The 16,050-nt window shown below is 42.2% G+C and overlaps 1 protein-coding gene across 1 annotated transcript; it reads right to left on the bottom strand.

Annotated features, from left to right (window-relative positions):
* Positions 1-1,573: 1,573 nt before the first annotated feature.
* On the bottom strand, positions 1,574-16,013 carry FKBP10 (FKBP prolyl isomerase 10). The gene is made up of 10 exons (XM_031966267.1): positions 15,640-16,013; positions 12,997-13,142; positions 12,246-12,435; positions 11,982-12,127; positions 10,982-11,171; positions 6,531-6,676; positions 5,995-6,187; positions 4,284-4,426; positions 3,782-3,945; positions 1,574-2,722 (listed from the first exon to the last, which is right to left on the bottom strand). The coding sequence occupies exons 1-10, from the start codon at positions 15,873-15,875 to the stop codon at positions 2,537-2,539; spliced, it is 1,740 nt and encodes a 579-aa protein (XP_031822127.1). The 5' UTR covers positions 15,876-16,013; the 3' UTR covers positions 1,574-2,536.
* Positions 16,014-16,050: the final 37 nt, after the last annotated feature.

The following is a 16,050-nucleotide window of genomic DNA, read 5'->3' as shown; positions in this document are numbered from 1 at the left end:
TTTTGTATTATCTTTTCCTCTTTCTAATCCTCTTTGCTCCCTTAATTCTAACTTTTTCTTCCTTCTGCTTCTTCCCCTACATCTCATGAGTTGGCTATTTTCTATCACAGGGCTGCCTAACAAAGATAATAGAAATATATGAACCCGGTCCCTTAAAGAAACCCATTCCTCCTTGATTCTTTGCTAGCAAGGTGCTTCTTACTCCAGATACTGGTCCTAATTTATTTGTAAAGTCTACAGCAGCATCTCTCTCTAACCAGGGCTGAGCTATTTCTCCGCTAAACTACATATCTAGCTGACCCCTGACTCTGCTTCAGCCAGCCCCCCAACCACTCCTGGCTTCATAATATCTGCCTTGCCCAGGTGACCTTTCTCTTGCCCCCAGCTTTCTCTTGCTCCAGGAGCAGCAATCAAATTGACATCACTGCTTCTAGAGAGACCATGTCCAGTACCATCTATGGCTTCAATCACCATCCCTTGTTTTCTTTGGTTCAAAACGACCTTTGCCACCATTCCCCGTGTATTCTCTTTCTCATTAGAATATAAATTCTCTGAGGGCAGAAATTCTCTATTTTTGTATTCATATTCCCAGTGCTTAAAACATAGGTACTAATTATTCATTGATCTGTTTTATAAACTTCAAGATGGCCCAGTAGCCTGTCTGATGAAACGGCAGTATATGAATCACTAACTGGGTCTACTATTCAAAAGATGTGGCACTCAGATATGAAGAAATATTCCTTTATATCTTCAGGAAGACATCTCCTTGATGGAGACTTTTTGTGAATGGGTTCATTGTGGAGGGAAGCTTAAAGACAATTGACTTGATACTTGCCAGTATCACAAGCTGACCATTTTTTTTTTTTTTTGATACAATTGGGATTAAATGACTTGTTAGGGTCACACAATAAGTGTCTAAGGTTACTTTCAAATTCAGGTCCTGACTCCTGAGCCCAGTGCTCAATTCACTGAGCCATCTAGCTGCCCCTCTTCCCTCAATTCTTAAAAACCTCTTGGGATGTTCTAGAGTTAGGAAACCCTCATGGGTCACTGAAAGGAAATGTCACTGTTTTAAGATCAGCTGGTTACACTCTAGAATGGTGGCTTACATCCAAATTTACTTCTTCAGGCAGAGGAATAAAGGTATGTTCCAGTATAAGAGAGTATTTAGTGATCTAGAATTGACTTAAATCTTTGAGAATGGAAACTGAGTCTTCTTCCTCCATTAACTTGGGAGCTTCCCAAAAGCAGAAATCATCCCTTTTGATCTGAATATATAGATCTATAATATCCATTTGTAGGTAGAGCAATGTAAAGAGCTATCTATTGATAGATAAAATGACTCTTTCCCTTGGACCTTCTTAAACCCCTAGTGAAATCTCAGGTCTGGATTCTGGCTCAGAACTTCTAGACCCCTCAGGTGTGAGAAATCTTTTAGGGAAACAAAAAGTCTGTCAGAATGAGAAGAGGGAAGATGAAACTGTCTTGGATAGAATAGGAACAGAATAAAAGGTTCGTTCCCTTATATCTTCCACCCCTGGCCCATATTTCTCCTGAATTACAACATGTAGGGGACCTGGATTTAAATTTTTATTTGATGTAAAGAAAAAATACAACTGGCTTTTGATTTTACCTTCTACATATCTAACCCCAGATGACCCCATATTTCAGATTTTTCAAGAACAATTTTATTTTTATAGCTACCACACTCATCCCAACAGTTTTTCTTGTGTCCTCTCACCTTTTCATTCTTTTTATTCTCCTTTTCTCATTTAAAAAAAAAAACACACACACACATACACATTCTAGGGCCTTGGAAGTAAGACACAAAGGTAATTGAACCAAATCCACATGGAACCCAACCTTCTTACAGCATGGGTAGAACTGGAGCCATTTTAGTCCCTCTGAGCCCCGGGCTCAGAGGGGATGGTACAGAAGTGGATGAGGTAGGGTAGCCTTCCTGGAACGTCCCGCTCCCCTAGCATCTCTCTTTTTTCAGTGGAAGGGCAGACTAGGTCAGTTTCCTGGAGGACCAGAAGGAATCTCCCCACTGCTTTTTGCTTTGGCTCCTTGGTAGCCCAAGATGTAGATAGGGCAAGTGGGGAGACAATTGAAGGACGGAAGCAAGTTATGAAGTTTGGAGGATCCAAAACAGGTGAGCCCATACCCTAAAATCCCCATTTATCTGAGGTGGTTGAGGAGACTATGAGGGGATAGGAAACTATCATGCTGCCCTACTTCACCCTTAACAAAGGAGAGAAACCCAATTGCCCTCCCACCACCCCAAAACTGCTTCCTAGAAGATCTCACACTTGAAAAATTTAACTAAGGGGAGGCTAAAGGAAGGAATACAATGCACCTTGGCTTTAAATCTGATGTTGGCTGGAAGGCTAGGCAGCAGTTAGCACCTTAAGACTCTCTGAGAGTGCCCCAAGCTTCCCAGCAGAGAGGAAGAGGGGCTGGTCTCAGAGGTGTCTCCCACTGCCAGCTGTGGGTTTTTGCATTCCAGGCCGGCCCCCCTTAATCCCCAAGTCTCTCAGAGTTCTTCATGAACTCTCTCCCGGTCTTCATCTGACTTCAGCTTGAGCTCCTCCATGGTGATCTTGCCATCCTGATTTCGGTCCTGGTTCTGGAACATGTCACCGATGGTTTTCTCGGGGTCCTGCCCAGGTATTAGTTTCCCTTTGCCTTCTGCTACCTGGGCCTTGATAAAGGTGGAAAACTGAGAGGGAAGGAGAAACAAGGGGAGAGAGGATTAAGTGAGAGTTGGATCCCAAAGGGCCATGGGAGGAGGGGTTGGGAAGGATACACACATGGAGGCCATTCTGGTTCAGGAGGCGGTGGGTCAGGGAAGGAGTGACAGTGAACCCAGAAAACACTAGCAGTGATGGTGATACCCAAGGAGAGACCAATAAAAAGGGGAAAGTAGAGGGAGAGCAAGGATTAAGGCTGAGAAAAGCAGTAGCACTGGTGTGGGGTGAGGAGGAGCATGAATGGAGTTGAGGGAGGAGGAGAACTGGGTAATATTTGAGTTCATTTTGACTACCAGGGATACTTGATATTCTATTTTCTGACTCATGCCTTTGCATAGGGGACTGTCCTTCATATTTAATATGTATACATAACTTATCCGAGAATGCCTCTTAGAATCTTTAGAATTTTGAAGGATTGATTTAAATATCCATGGAAGTCTCTCCTATCCCCTTCTGACTCCCAACATGCTAGTGCCCTCCCCTCCAAATTACTGTTATGCCATCCAGATCAAGGGGGTTAGGGATACAGCATCTAAAAAATCTGCATAAAATTTTTGGCCCTCTCTTTGTACCAGAGAAGTCTGAATTATTATTGTATTAAAAGATAATAATTTGATACTATATATTACTAAATATTTTTTAATACATTTCTGAACTTCTAAATTTTTTCTGTGTGGAATGCTAGACTTTGTGTATTGTCTGTGACTTCTGCAAAACACCCCCCAAAGTTCCCATTTAATTTCTTATGCCAACCAGTGATACATTGATACCACAATGGGGGAAGTCATGATGTGGGAAGAATAACTAATTTTTTATTTACTTGTCTGAGTAGACATTATTTACTCCCAATATAATGTAAGCTGCTTGGGGGTAAGGACAATATAATTTTTGGCTCTGGAGTCCCCAGCACAGTTGCTGGCACATAGTAGGTACTTAATAAATATGTCTAGAATAAATGAATGAATGGAATGAAGTTACCCTCCTGAATCAAGGAATGGTTTTCTATGTGATAAGACGCTTCTTCCTACCTCCTCAAGGGGGATCTCTCCATCCTTGTTGAGGTCCATGTCTTCATACAGGTTAGGAGGGGGGTCCCCATGCCAAACGAACAAGTAACCCTCTGGCAGTCCCTCCTCTCGGGACACCAGCTCCACCTCAAATAGTAGCACAGCACTTCCTGGGACACCTCGAGCTTGGAGAAACAGAAATGAGACTTTTAAGGGCCCTGCCCTCACTGGGCCCCACTTCCTATATTTGAAAGAGGGAGGGATGAATGAGTAGGGAGCAGTGCCTGACTCACAGGAGCCAGGATGGTCTTGTTGGAACTTAAAGATCTGTTGAAGAATTAGAACAATCAGTCCTTCGTTCCCAAGGTCTTCCTAAATGCTTGGGTTAGCAATAAAAGTGCTTCTCTTTGCCCTCCTTCCCTGCTCCTGTTTAATGCTTTCCCCAGCCATCCAGCAGCTCCAATTGGGGCAAGGTTGGACGGGTCGGAGAGCATATGGCTTTATCTCCCATTTGCCCCCTCACCTCCATTCTCTCCATGTCCCAGGTGAGGAGGAATGATCAGTTGTCGCCTTTCTCCCACACACATGCCTTGAAGCCCAGTGTTCAGTCCTTCAATCACCTTGTTGGCCCCCAGAGTAGCTTCCTGGGGTTCTCCGTAGTCGTGACTGGAAGAAGAGAATGAGGATCTGGATCTGGAGGAATGTCCCTGGGCTTCCTTCACTCACCATGATCTGTACCAGGGGTCCTCAAACTATGGTCCGTGAGCCAGATGTGGCAGCTGAGGACGTTTATCCCCCTCACCCAGGGCTATGAAGTTTCTTATTTAAAGGCCCACAAAACAAAGTTTTTGTTTTTACTATAATCTGGCCCTCCAACAGTCTGAGGGACAGTGAACTGGCCCCCTATTTAAAAAGTTTGAGGACCCCTGTAACTGGGAACGGCTAAGAAACATGTTGATAGAGCACTGGGCTTGGAATCTGCAAGATCTGAGTGCAAATCCGGTCTTACTAGCTATGGGACCCTGGGCACTTGATCTATCTCAGATTTAGATTCCCCATCTTTAAAATCACTCTTCAGTCTTATCCAATTCTTTATGGCTCACTTTGAGGTTTTCTTGGCAAAGACCTCAAGTGGTTTGCCATTTCCTTTTCCAGCTCATCTTAGAGATAAGGAAACTAAAGCAAACAAGATCACAGAGCTATCTGTGTGTGTCTGAATGGTATCTGAGGTTAGATTGAATTCAGGAACATAAGCAAGTATGCCAATACCTGAAGCCAGATTCGAACTTAGGAACTTTAGTCTTCCTGACCCCAGGTCTAGCCCTCTTATTTACTGCACTATCTAGCTGCCCACTTGGTACATAGTAGACACTTAATAAATATTTAAACACTTGTTCTCTCCCTCCCTTTTCTCTTTGGATGGGAAATACTTAGGAATAAGAAAATAGCTATAAAAGACTGTGAGAATCAGAAGAAACAAGAGACCCTAAATGAGAGCGCTATACCTTTTTATGTGTCCTGGACCTTTTGCCAGTGTGGTGGAGCCCATGGCACCCTTCTCAGAATAGTTTTTAAATGCATAAAAATAGAATTACCAAGAAAACTGATTATACTGAATTACAGTGATAAAACAAATAAGCAAATGCATAAAAAATAAGGCTAAAATCATGGACCCCTTGAAATCTATGCATGAATTCCAGATTAAGAATCTTAGATTGTTGTACAGCAAAATAGCTATTAGGACATGTATGCTTATATTGTATTTAATTTGTACTTTAACATATTAACATGTATTGGTCAACCTGCCATTGGGGGGAGGGGATCGGGGGAAGGAGAGGAAAAATTGAAACAAGGTTTGGCAATTGTCAATGCTGTAAAATTACCCATGTATATAACTTGTAAATAAAAAGCTATATTAAAAAAATAAAGTAGAAATACAAAACAACAACAAAAAAAAGAATCTTAGGTTGTCTAGAAACCAAATCAGAGAGGGTTTGGTTTGGTTTCTATTTTTTGCCCTCCTTGACCAGCATAAGGAACAATAGCCACCCAGTGTGTGGTGATGGATGTGTACTCCATTTCTCTGCCAGTAAAAGGGAAACTTCTGTAGAGATGAGGGCCATTTTGGATTTGTCTTTGTGTCCCCACCATGTCTGCATGGCCCCTAATTTGTAGCAGGGGCTTTATGAGTGCTACTTGAAGGAATGAATGATGCTCCCCTGCCCAGTACTCACGAGGAAAAGAGCTTGGTACCATCCAGCAAAGAGCAGTTATAGTGATAGCGTACAAAATCCCCCAGCTTGGAGGTCTCATTGCAGCCTTCGCTAGGTCTGGAGATCGTCCGAGTTTCCACCGGGTCCGACGGGTTGTGGAAGTCGATGACGTGGACATCAAAGATCAGCACTGCTGAGCCAGGGATCTTGTCTCCTGATACACCATTGCATAAGCATAGACTTAGGAGTAAATGGAAACTTAAAGGCCAAATCCTATTGATCACTTTGTGTTCCCCATGGGAAAAAATGGAAGCAATGATCACATTTAAAAAAAAATATGTATATGAACCTACTGGGCAAATCAAATTATTTGTATTTATGGAAGGAGAAAGGGGACAGGTTGGAGCTGAAGTTCTTGGCCACTGTCTAGTATCTTGGGGAATGTATCTGTTGGCTTGAAGAAAGATGTTCCCATTGTAATTAGGAGATAAAGGGAAGGGAAGGATTGAGGCTAGGATTTGTAATGGGGTTGGGCTAGGTAAAGGAGAAAACCTTACCTGCTCCATTTTCTCCATAGGCGAGATGTGGAGGGATGGTGATTCGTCGGAGCTCTCCGATGCACACTCCTTGTAGACCCTGGTCCATTCCTGGGATGATGTAACCCTGCCCTATGTAAGTATTGTATGTGTGGTTTCTGGAGTAGCTGCAGTATAAAGTAGGGGAGAAATAGGGCTGTGCTGTCAGCAAAGACATCTTCCAAACACCGTGACCAACCAACCCCATGACTAGATGGGCCCCTCTCCTCCTTCATGCAGCTGGAGCCCATTAGGTTCTACATCTGATCATGTCTCTCTCTAGTCATCTGCCACTTCCCTAGTATCCTCTCCTGCTCCTCAGCTGGACCCCTGCACTAGCCTCTGATTGAGCTCTCTGTCTTCTGCCTCTCGTCCTCTCCACCCAGCTGTCAAAGTGATATATTCCTAAAGTACCTTTCACTCTCCCACTCAAGAGCCTCCAGGGATTCTGTCTTGCCTCTGAAATATTATTGTTCTGTAAGAAATGTTCAGCAGGATGATTTCAGAAAGGCCTGGAGAGACCTACATGAACTGCTGCTGAGTGAAATGAACAGGACCAGGATTTCATTGTACATGACAACAAGAAGACTATACAATGGTCAATTCTCATGGACGTGGTTCTAGTCAACAATGAGGTGATTCAAGCCAGTTCCAATGTCTTGTGATGGAGAGAGCCATCTACACCCGGAGGAAGGACTATGGGAACCGAGTGTGGGTCACAACATAGTATTTTCAATTTTTCGCTGTTGTTTGCTTGCTTTTTGTTTTCTTTCTCATTTTTTCCTTTTTGATCTGATTTTTTTTTGTGCAGCATAATAATTGTGGAAATATGTATAGAAGAATTGTACCTGTTTAACATATATCAGATTATTTGCCATCTCAGGGAGGGGATGGGGGGAAGAGAGGAAGAAAACATTTGGAACACAAGGTTTTGCAAGGGTGAATGTTGAAAATTATCAATGCATATATTTTGAAAATAAAAAGCTTTTAAAAGATTTCTATTTAAAAAAAATCAGCAAGTGTTTATTGTCTTTCCTTTCTTCTCTTTTCTCCAAAATTAGGGGGAAAGGAAGAGAAGAAGGAAGAAAGGAGCAACGGAAGGAAGAAAAGAGGGAAGGAAAGGAAATAAAGAAAGAAGGGAAGAAGCCAGAAAAGAAAGAAGGAAGGAGGCAAGGAAGGAAAGGAGGGAGAAAGGAAGGAAAGAAGGAGAGAAGGAAAGAAAAGGGAGGAAGGAAAGAGAAAGGGAAGAGGGAAGGAAGGAAGGAGAAAAGGAAAGGGAAGAAAAAGGGAAGGATGGAAGGAGGGAGAGAAAAAAGGGAAGGAAGGAGGGAAGAAAGAAAAAGGAAGGAAACAGGAAAAGGAATAAAGGGAAAAAAGGAAGGGAGGAAAAAAGAAAAAAAGGGAAGGGAAGAAGAAAGAAAGTGAAAGAGAAGAGAAGAAAGGGAAGAGGGAAGGAAAGAGAAAAGACAAAAAAGGAAGGGAAAGAAGACCAAATCCTTGGAACAATTATGCATAGTCAAGAAAAACTTGCCTGGCCATTTCCAAAAATATGTGACTCATTTGACATCTTGAGTTGTCATCTCACAGTTACCAGACTATTTGCCTAGATATAAAGCTTATTATCCTTCAGACACACCACAGTATAGATAAATTGCCCTCTTTGCTCTTCCATACACGTGATATTCCATCTCCTACCACCTTGCTCTTGCACAAACAGAACACACTATTCCTGGAATGTACTTTCTCTTCATTTCTGCTTCAGAAAATGTAGCTTCCTTCATAGCTTAGCTTAAGGATCACCTCCTACATGAGGCCTTTTCTGATCTTTCTAGCTACCAGGGATTTTTCCCCATCAAAAATCTTGTGTTTTTGTGTACACTTTATATTTAAATTTATATGTATATATTTTCTTCTCTGAATAGACTGTAAACTCCTAGAAAGAAGAGGCAATTCAATTAGCTTTTAATTCCACAGTACTCAATATATGGTTCTTGTGGGTGATGATATACCAGTGGGACATAAGTTTCATTAGGGATGCTGTGAAATTTTGAATGTTAATGCAGATAAAAAATATAAAGAATTTTGTTTAGCATAAATTTGACTTATCCAGGCTATATATTATATGAATATATTATTATAAAATATATTAATATGATTAAATACATTAATTCAAAGATAGAAACTTGACTTAGGATTTTTTTGGTGGATGGTCCTTCTGGCAAGGAGCTCTTTCTACCACTTCAGGGCAGAACCTGCTCTGAAACTTAGGATCTTAGGAAGCCACTCAGAGCCTTGAGAGATTAAATAATTTGCCCACAGTCATACAAAGAGTATGAATTAGAAATGGGACATAAATGATTGTACATGTATAACCTATATCAGATTGCTTGCTGTCTTGGGGAGGGGAGAGGGAAAGATGGGAGGGAGGAGATTTTGGAACTCAAAAATAAATGTTGAAAACTATATGTAATTGGAAAAATAAAATACTATTAAGTAAGAAAAAAAATGAAGTGGGACATGAACTCAGTTCTTCATGGCTCTGAAGCCCTTTCTCAGTCTATGGCACTGTGTTGCTTCTCTCATTTTGTAACTATAGTTTTTGTGAAATAAAGCTTTCCTATGGCATGTATATTCAAGCCTTGAAATGTCAAAATATATATATATCTTTGAATATGAAAAGTACTTGACAAAAGGCTGCTTTTATTGAAGTTGCATTGTACCTGGAAACTTCCACGTCCATTGTAATACACTGAAGAAAGGGCATCAAACTCAAGCATAAACCATAGACTGACTTGGAAACCCACATGATAATATTATGTCCATTCTATTATATTTTTATTTATTTTGTTAAATATTTTCTAAATTAGAAAAAAGTTCTGTGTCCCTCGATTTTTCATAGCCAGATACATTGTCCCATGAATGAAAAGCATTTTAGCATTAGCATTAGAATGATTTGTTGATCGATTGATTGGTTATTATATCAGAGATGCACTTGAGGTGTATTTTACTAGGAATGACAACGGCTCCACTAGCTCTCCTTCCTCCTCATGGTCTCTCTCCAGTTCTTCCTTCCCCCTCCCCTCATGTTTTCCAGTCTCCAAAGCTTCTTGGTGTTCCTTAACCCTTTCCATCCAAGTTCAGGCCCTCATTCTTTCTTGCCTGCACTACTTCCATAGCCTTCTACCTGGTCTTCCTGCTTCCAACCTCTTGTCACTCCAAACCATCCTACACACAGGCTGCCAAAATAAGTTTATCAAAATACAGCTCTGACCACCCTTCTACTACTTAACCAGTTCCAGAGGTTCCTTATTCCTAGCAATTCCTACCAACTCTTCTATTTGACATTTAAAACCCTTTACAACTTGACTCCAACCTACCTTTCCAGCATTTATATTCATTATTCCCTTTGACTTTCATTGCATATTTTTTTTTTTTTTTTTTTTTTTTTTTGCTATTCCTTATACATGGCATTCCATTTCCCAAATACCACCTTCTTTGGGAGGTCTTTTCTTATTCTCTCCCAGCTCCTTTTGGTGTCTTCCCTCCCAAATTCATATATTTATTGTGTGACTATAACCTGCCCATTAATCCCATTTAGTGGAGGAGCTGACTAGGTAGACTTGGGGACAGAACCTACCAAGTGGCCAGGAGATTTGTCCAGTATTTCCCAAGTTCCTAAAGATCTATTTTTGACCTTAAACTGGAGTGGCTTCTGGGATATATTTTGAATACACTTTTATATGTATATGTTGTCTTCCTTTATAATTATGAAAATATTTTGAGGGAAGGAATGATTTCATTTTTGTTGTATCCCCAGCTTAGTATAGTACTCAGTACATAGTAGTACTTCACTTGTTATTTCAGTCACATCCAATTCTTTGTGAGTTCATTTGGGGTTTTCTTGAAAAGGATACTAGAGTATTTCCTCCTCTGATTAATTTTACAAATTAGAAAACTGAGGCAAACAGAGTTGAGTGACTTGCTTAGGGTCACACATCTAATAAGCATCTGAAGACAGATTTGAACAGAGACTTCAGGTCTAGGGCTCTATCCACTACACCAGCTTGCCACCGAATATAGTAAGTATTTAATAAATTCCTTTTCATTGATTGTTCTGTTTGGCTCTGAGAGGAGGGGCCAGAAATAGGAGCCCTATTGGGGTTACAAAGAGGCAGGTTTAGACTTAATATAAAGGAAAACCTTTGAACAATTAGAGATGTTTAAAAATAGAATTGGGATCTACCAGGTTCTTTCTCACTGGAGGTCTTCAAGCAGAGGATAGATGACCATGATTGCTGAGGTCCTTTCTGACTCTAAGATTCTGTGATTCTTTCCTCCCAGTGCTTCCTCCATTCTCCCCTATTTTGAGTGATTTTGTCTCAGCAACTTCTTCAGCTCTTGCCATTCTCCCGTGGGCTCACCCCACCTCTTACCTGGAGTCAAAGATGGTGCCATCCATCAAGGAGCCATTATAATGGTATCGCATGAAATCCCCTGCCACAGCTTTCCGCCCGCAGCCAGGAGGCAGCAGCAGAGTCTCTAGCTGGACACTGTCCTTGGGATTGTGGACATCAATTAGAAGGACATGGAAAACGAGGGAAGCCTGAGGAGGGATCACAGTTCCTAGAAGGAAAAGAGAAAAAAGATCAAGCTCCCTATGGTTGCCCTCTAAGGTTTCTTTGGATTACTAAGCTTGGGGAGGAATAGTTTAAAAGCTATTTTTTAAAAAAAAAACTACCATTAAAAATATTTTAATTAACCAATATAAAAGTTCTCTTCCCACATCCACCATACCTGCTACTGTCACTCCACAATCATAGCTGCAGAAGAGGGAATGAGGATAGGATTAAATGGCTCAGGATCACTTGAAGTTATGAGGTACAGTAAAAGGAATAACCAATCTGTGTCATTGGACCTGGGTTCAAATCTGCACTAAGCTTTTTGACAGCTGCATCAATTTTAGCAAGCCATTTAAACTTTTTAAAAAAAATTTTTAAAAATTAATTTTAATTGATTTTTTTGTCATTTAAAATTCTTGAGTCTCAATTTCCTCATCTGTCAAATGGAGATAATCATAAACTCATAACAAATGTGTATGGTCAACCAAAATAAAATTCTACCTTGACCATGTTTAAATAATCTCAGTCTGCATCCTGAGTTTATCATTGCTCTATCAAGAGGTGGGAAGTATTTGTGGAGGCTTAGTGGATAGAGCACCAGCCCTGGAATCAGGAGAACCTGAGTTTAAATCCAGCCTCAAACACTTGACACTTACTAGCTGTATGATCCTGGACAAGTCACTTAAACCCCCCACTCCAAAAAGCAAAAAACAAAACCAATCTGCAGAGAGGTCCCCTCTTAGCCCCTTTCTAGTGCCTTTTCTTCCTCTTAACGGCCACCCATCTTTCCCCAATATGAACCTACTGCTCTCACCATAGCCTTTCTCTCCATATGCCAGAAAAGGAGGTATGATGATCTTCCTTTTCTCTCCAGGACACATCCCCAGAAGCCCTTGGTCCATGCCCTTGATAAGCCATCCTGAGCCCACATAGGTGTCATAGGTGCTACTCCTGCTATAGCTGTGGAGAATGAGATGGAGAAGGGATTGAGTAGGGGGAAGACTCCTGCTTCCCTGTGCCATTCCTTCATCTTCAGGCTCCTCTTCTCTGCCTTCAGAGTTCCTCTGGGACCCATTACCTGGAGTCAAAAGCTGTTCCATCCAGCAGCGTGCCATTATAGTGATAGCGGACAAAGTCACTGTCCTGGACCATGCGGGGACAATTTGTTGGTCGAAGGAGAGTGTTCACCTGCACTGAGTCTTCCTTGTTCCATACATCCAACAGGACAACGTCAAAGTACAGTGTGGAGTCAGGAGGGATCAGCCCGGCTGAGGAGGGGAAGATTATCTGTTAGCCCCAGTGGCAATAGGGGGAAAGTCCCATCCCTCCTTCAAAGGGACATCTTTCTTCCTAGGACCATCCTAGCTTTCATTGCCCCCACATGGCCTTTACTCTGTGAAGGAGGCCCTGTCATAAATTGGAAGAAGTACTAAACTCATAGTTGAGTCCAGTCCAAGTTCCAGCATTCCCTGGGTATTTGACTATAGGTTAGTCACTTAAATCTCTCTGAAACTCAATTTTCCCATGTGCAATAATCATACTTGGACTAACCATTTTGTAAACTTTTAAGCATGTATATGGTCAAACCAAAATAAAATTCTACATTGACCACGTTTAAATAATCTCAGTCTGCATCCTGAGTTCATCGTTGCTCTGTCTAGAGGTGGGAAGTATTAGTAGGGTCAGTATCAGTCCTGGAATCTGAGTTTAAATCCAGCCTTGAACACCTGACACTTGCTAGCTGTACGACCTGGACAAGTCCCTATCATTTCCTTTGGCCAAGACCTCCCCTCAGTGTTTCATGCACCCACCCCCTCTCCCTCACTCACCAACCCCGATGCTGCCATAGCCAAGGTGGGGGGGGACGATGAGGCGACGCCGTTCATTGACACACATCCCCATAAGCCCTCGGTCCATACCAGTGATGAGCCGGCCCACACCCACCACACCTGCTACTGTCACTCCACGATCATAGCTGCAGAAGAGGGAATAAGAAGGACAGGGCTAGATGGCCCAGGAGCACAACGCATTTGTACTCAGTGTATGTGGGTTCAGATCTGGACTAAGGTTTTTCATAGCTGCATTGACTTTAGCAAGTCATTTTAGCTTCTTTTTAAACATTTTTTAAAATTTATTTTAATTTTTTTGTCATTTAAAATTCTTCAGCCTCAGTTTTCTCATTTGTAAAATGGGGATAATCATACCTTTTGTGGGGAAGGTCACACACTCTAGAAATGTGAAGAGAGACATACAGAAATCTGCACACATACATACACAAAACCTATATATATATATGCTTGTGTGTGTGTTTGCCAATTGTTTCTGAAAAAAAGCATATAAAAATAGGCATGTACTACCCATTAATATGATCACTACTGAGCCAAACGGCACAGTGAGCAGAATTCTGGACCTGCAACTAGGAAGATCTGAATCTAAATCCCACATCAGACACTTACTAGCTGTGGGACTCTTAACTTTTGACACAGTTAATTCATCTGTTAAATGGAAGTAGCAATAGCATCTATCTAGCAGGGCTGTGGGAATCAAATGGGATAATACTTGTAAAGTGCTTTGCAAACCTTAAATTGTCATATAAATGCTTGTTGGTTTTTTTCAGTGACTCCTCATGATCCCATTTGGAGTTTTCTTGATACAGATCACATAGTGCTTTGCCCTTTCCTTCTCCAGCTTACTTGATAAGGAAACTAAAGCAGATGGGTTAAGAGGCTTGCCCAGAGTCACACAGCTAGGCTGGATTTGAATTCGGTTCTTTTTGATTTTAGGCCTAGTGCTCTTATCTACTGCACCACTCAGCTGCCTCATAAATGGTATCATTATTATTTTTCACTCATAATCTCCTATGCTTGCACATATACACAGATCTATGCCTATATATAGGCACACATTCATATAAACAGTGTCCCCTATGCAGGCTCACAGACTCCTGCAAACATGCCTTCTAAGTTTTATTATCATGTCCTCAATGACCCCTGGCCCATCAGGATTGGATCTCTGTTGCAGAAATTTGGAATCTCTTTTATTTGGGGATTGAATGTCAAGTTGGGATTCTCTGTCATCCTGGGTTTGAATCTTGAGGGTGGGGTGCAGGTCTTGGTTAGAAAGCAGCACTAAGATTTTCTCCCTCTTAGGAGGGCTCTTAGGTCTTTGAAGAATAGTTGGCTCAGAACACCACCCAGCAAAGCTATATTAGTGCAAGCAGGACTTTGTTCCAGGGCAATACTATCCAGAAGTGTACACTTTTTCCTCATTCATTTTGAGGTTCTTTATGAAGGCTTTTTTTGGGAGACAGACTTTTATACCAGATATCCTTTACACCAATCATTCCTCCTTCTAAAAACCAACTCTGTTTTTGCCTTATGTAAATACATTCCTAGTTATTGCTCTCCCACCCAGCACTGCCCCCCTCCTCTGCCATCTCTGCCACAACTCCCCAAAGAATCTGAGCTGATGATTCCAAAGATAACCTTAGTGGTTTACAAAGCAGTTATTTCCCAAAGAGTGACGGCATTTGTTGGAGAACTACCATATTAGAGTGGAGTAGGAGGAGATCTAGAATCCTGGTACATACCCTATCATCTTCAGAAACCAACCTCAGAGCAGTCTACTCCCTCTCCTCTAACCTTCCCTCTTAGGTGTCCCTGGAGAAGACTAGTAGATTCCAGATCTCTAAATCCACAAGATGGACAGTCAAGGTTTCAGCCTTTAAAACGGAAGGAAACTGAGGGAGTAGGAAAGTGATGGTAGGGAGCTGGAAAGGCCTTGGAGGGTTTGGGAAGGAGTCCAGCAATGAGATGTCAGAGTACAGAAGAGAGATGTCTCTGATGGGTGAGACTCCCATCACTCCCCAGATCAGTACCATTTCTTTTCATTTTTCTTGCGCCTCTTTCACAAAACTTTCTTTCTCATGAATAAACCATTCCTTCAGATAAATACCAGTTCTTCTTCTTCTTCTTCTTTTTTTTTTTTTTTTTTAACATCAAAGAACTCACCTCAAAACTCCTGGGGGATGGGGAGAAAGAAAGGGAACCACAGTAGTGTCAAAGTGAGACAGGGGCAATTTGTTTCAAAGGGATCTCAGACTGATATTCATCCCCCCACATACATACTGTTTCAGTGGTGTATACCCCTGTGTACCCATAACCCATTTCTTTAGAAAATGTGTTCAGCATGCAAATCACAGACAAATCATAGGCAAACAAGCAATCTGCCCTTGAAAATTGTTCTCTCGGGCACTTTGGGGAAGGTGGTGGGCTGTATGAATGGAGGGATGGAAGGTTAAAAAAAAGGGTATATGGGAAGTGGGCCAGTAGGTGGAGAGCAGGATATCTTTGGGTACAGGGAATTTCTGGGATAGCAAATATGTTTACAAGGAAGCCAATCTCTGAAATCAGGGACGGGTTGTGTTCAGGTGATGGGGAATGATGTTTTTAGGGGTCCCCCTACCCCATTACCTGGAATCAAACTTCTTGCCATCCTCAAAGGTCCCATTGTAGTGGTAGCGGATGAAGTCCCCCATCTGCACCTCTCGAGGACAGCCTCGGGGGACGTGGTACCTCTCAATGACCACATCTTCTAAGGGCCCCCCACCAGGGCTGGCCCGGCCCAGGGCCCTTCCCGAAGCCTGCAGCAGCAGGAGCAGAGCGGGGAATAAGGGGAGGATGCGGCTGAGGGAGCCCCAGGGGGACATGGTGCCTGGAGCGGGATGGCTGAGGGAGAGACCAAGAAGCCTCCGCCTCCTACTCCGGCTTCTCCTTCGCCCAGCGCTGGCTCCCCCTCTTCCTGTCAATGCACCCTCCCTTCCCTCAAAGTAGTCAACGTGGAATGGGGGCTGGGGCAGCTGAGCTGGCTGCGGGGGGGGCTGA

The sequence above is a fragment of the Sarcophilus harrisii genome, chromosome 4 (assembly GCF_902635505.1).
Source record: "Sarcophilus harrisii chromosome 4, mSarHar1.11, whole genome shotgun sequence".
Lineage (NCBI taxonomy): Eukaryota > Metazoa > Chordata > Mammalia > Dasyuromorphia > Dasyuridae > Sarcophilus > Sarcophilus harrisii.
Note: the sequence above shows the minus strand (reverse complement) of the source record. Positions and strands in the feature narration are given on the sequence as shown.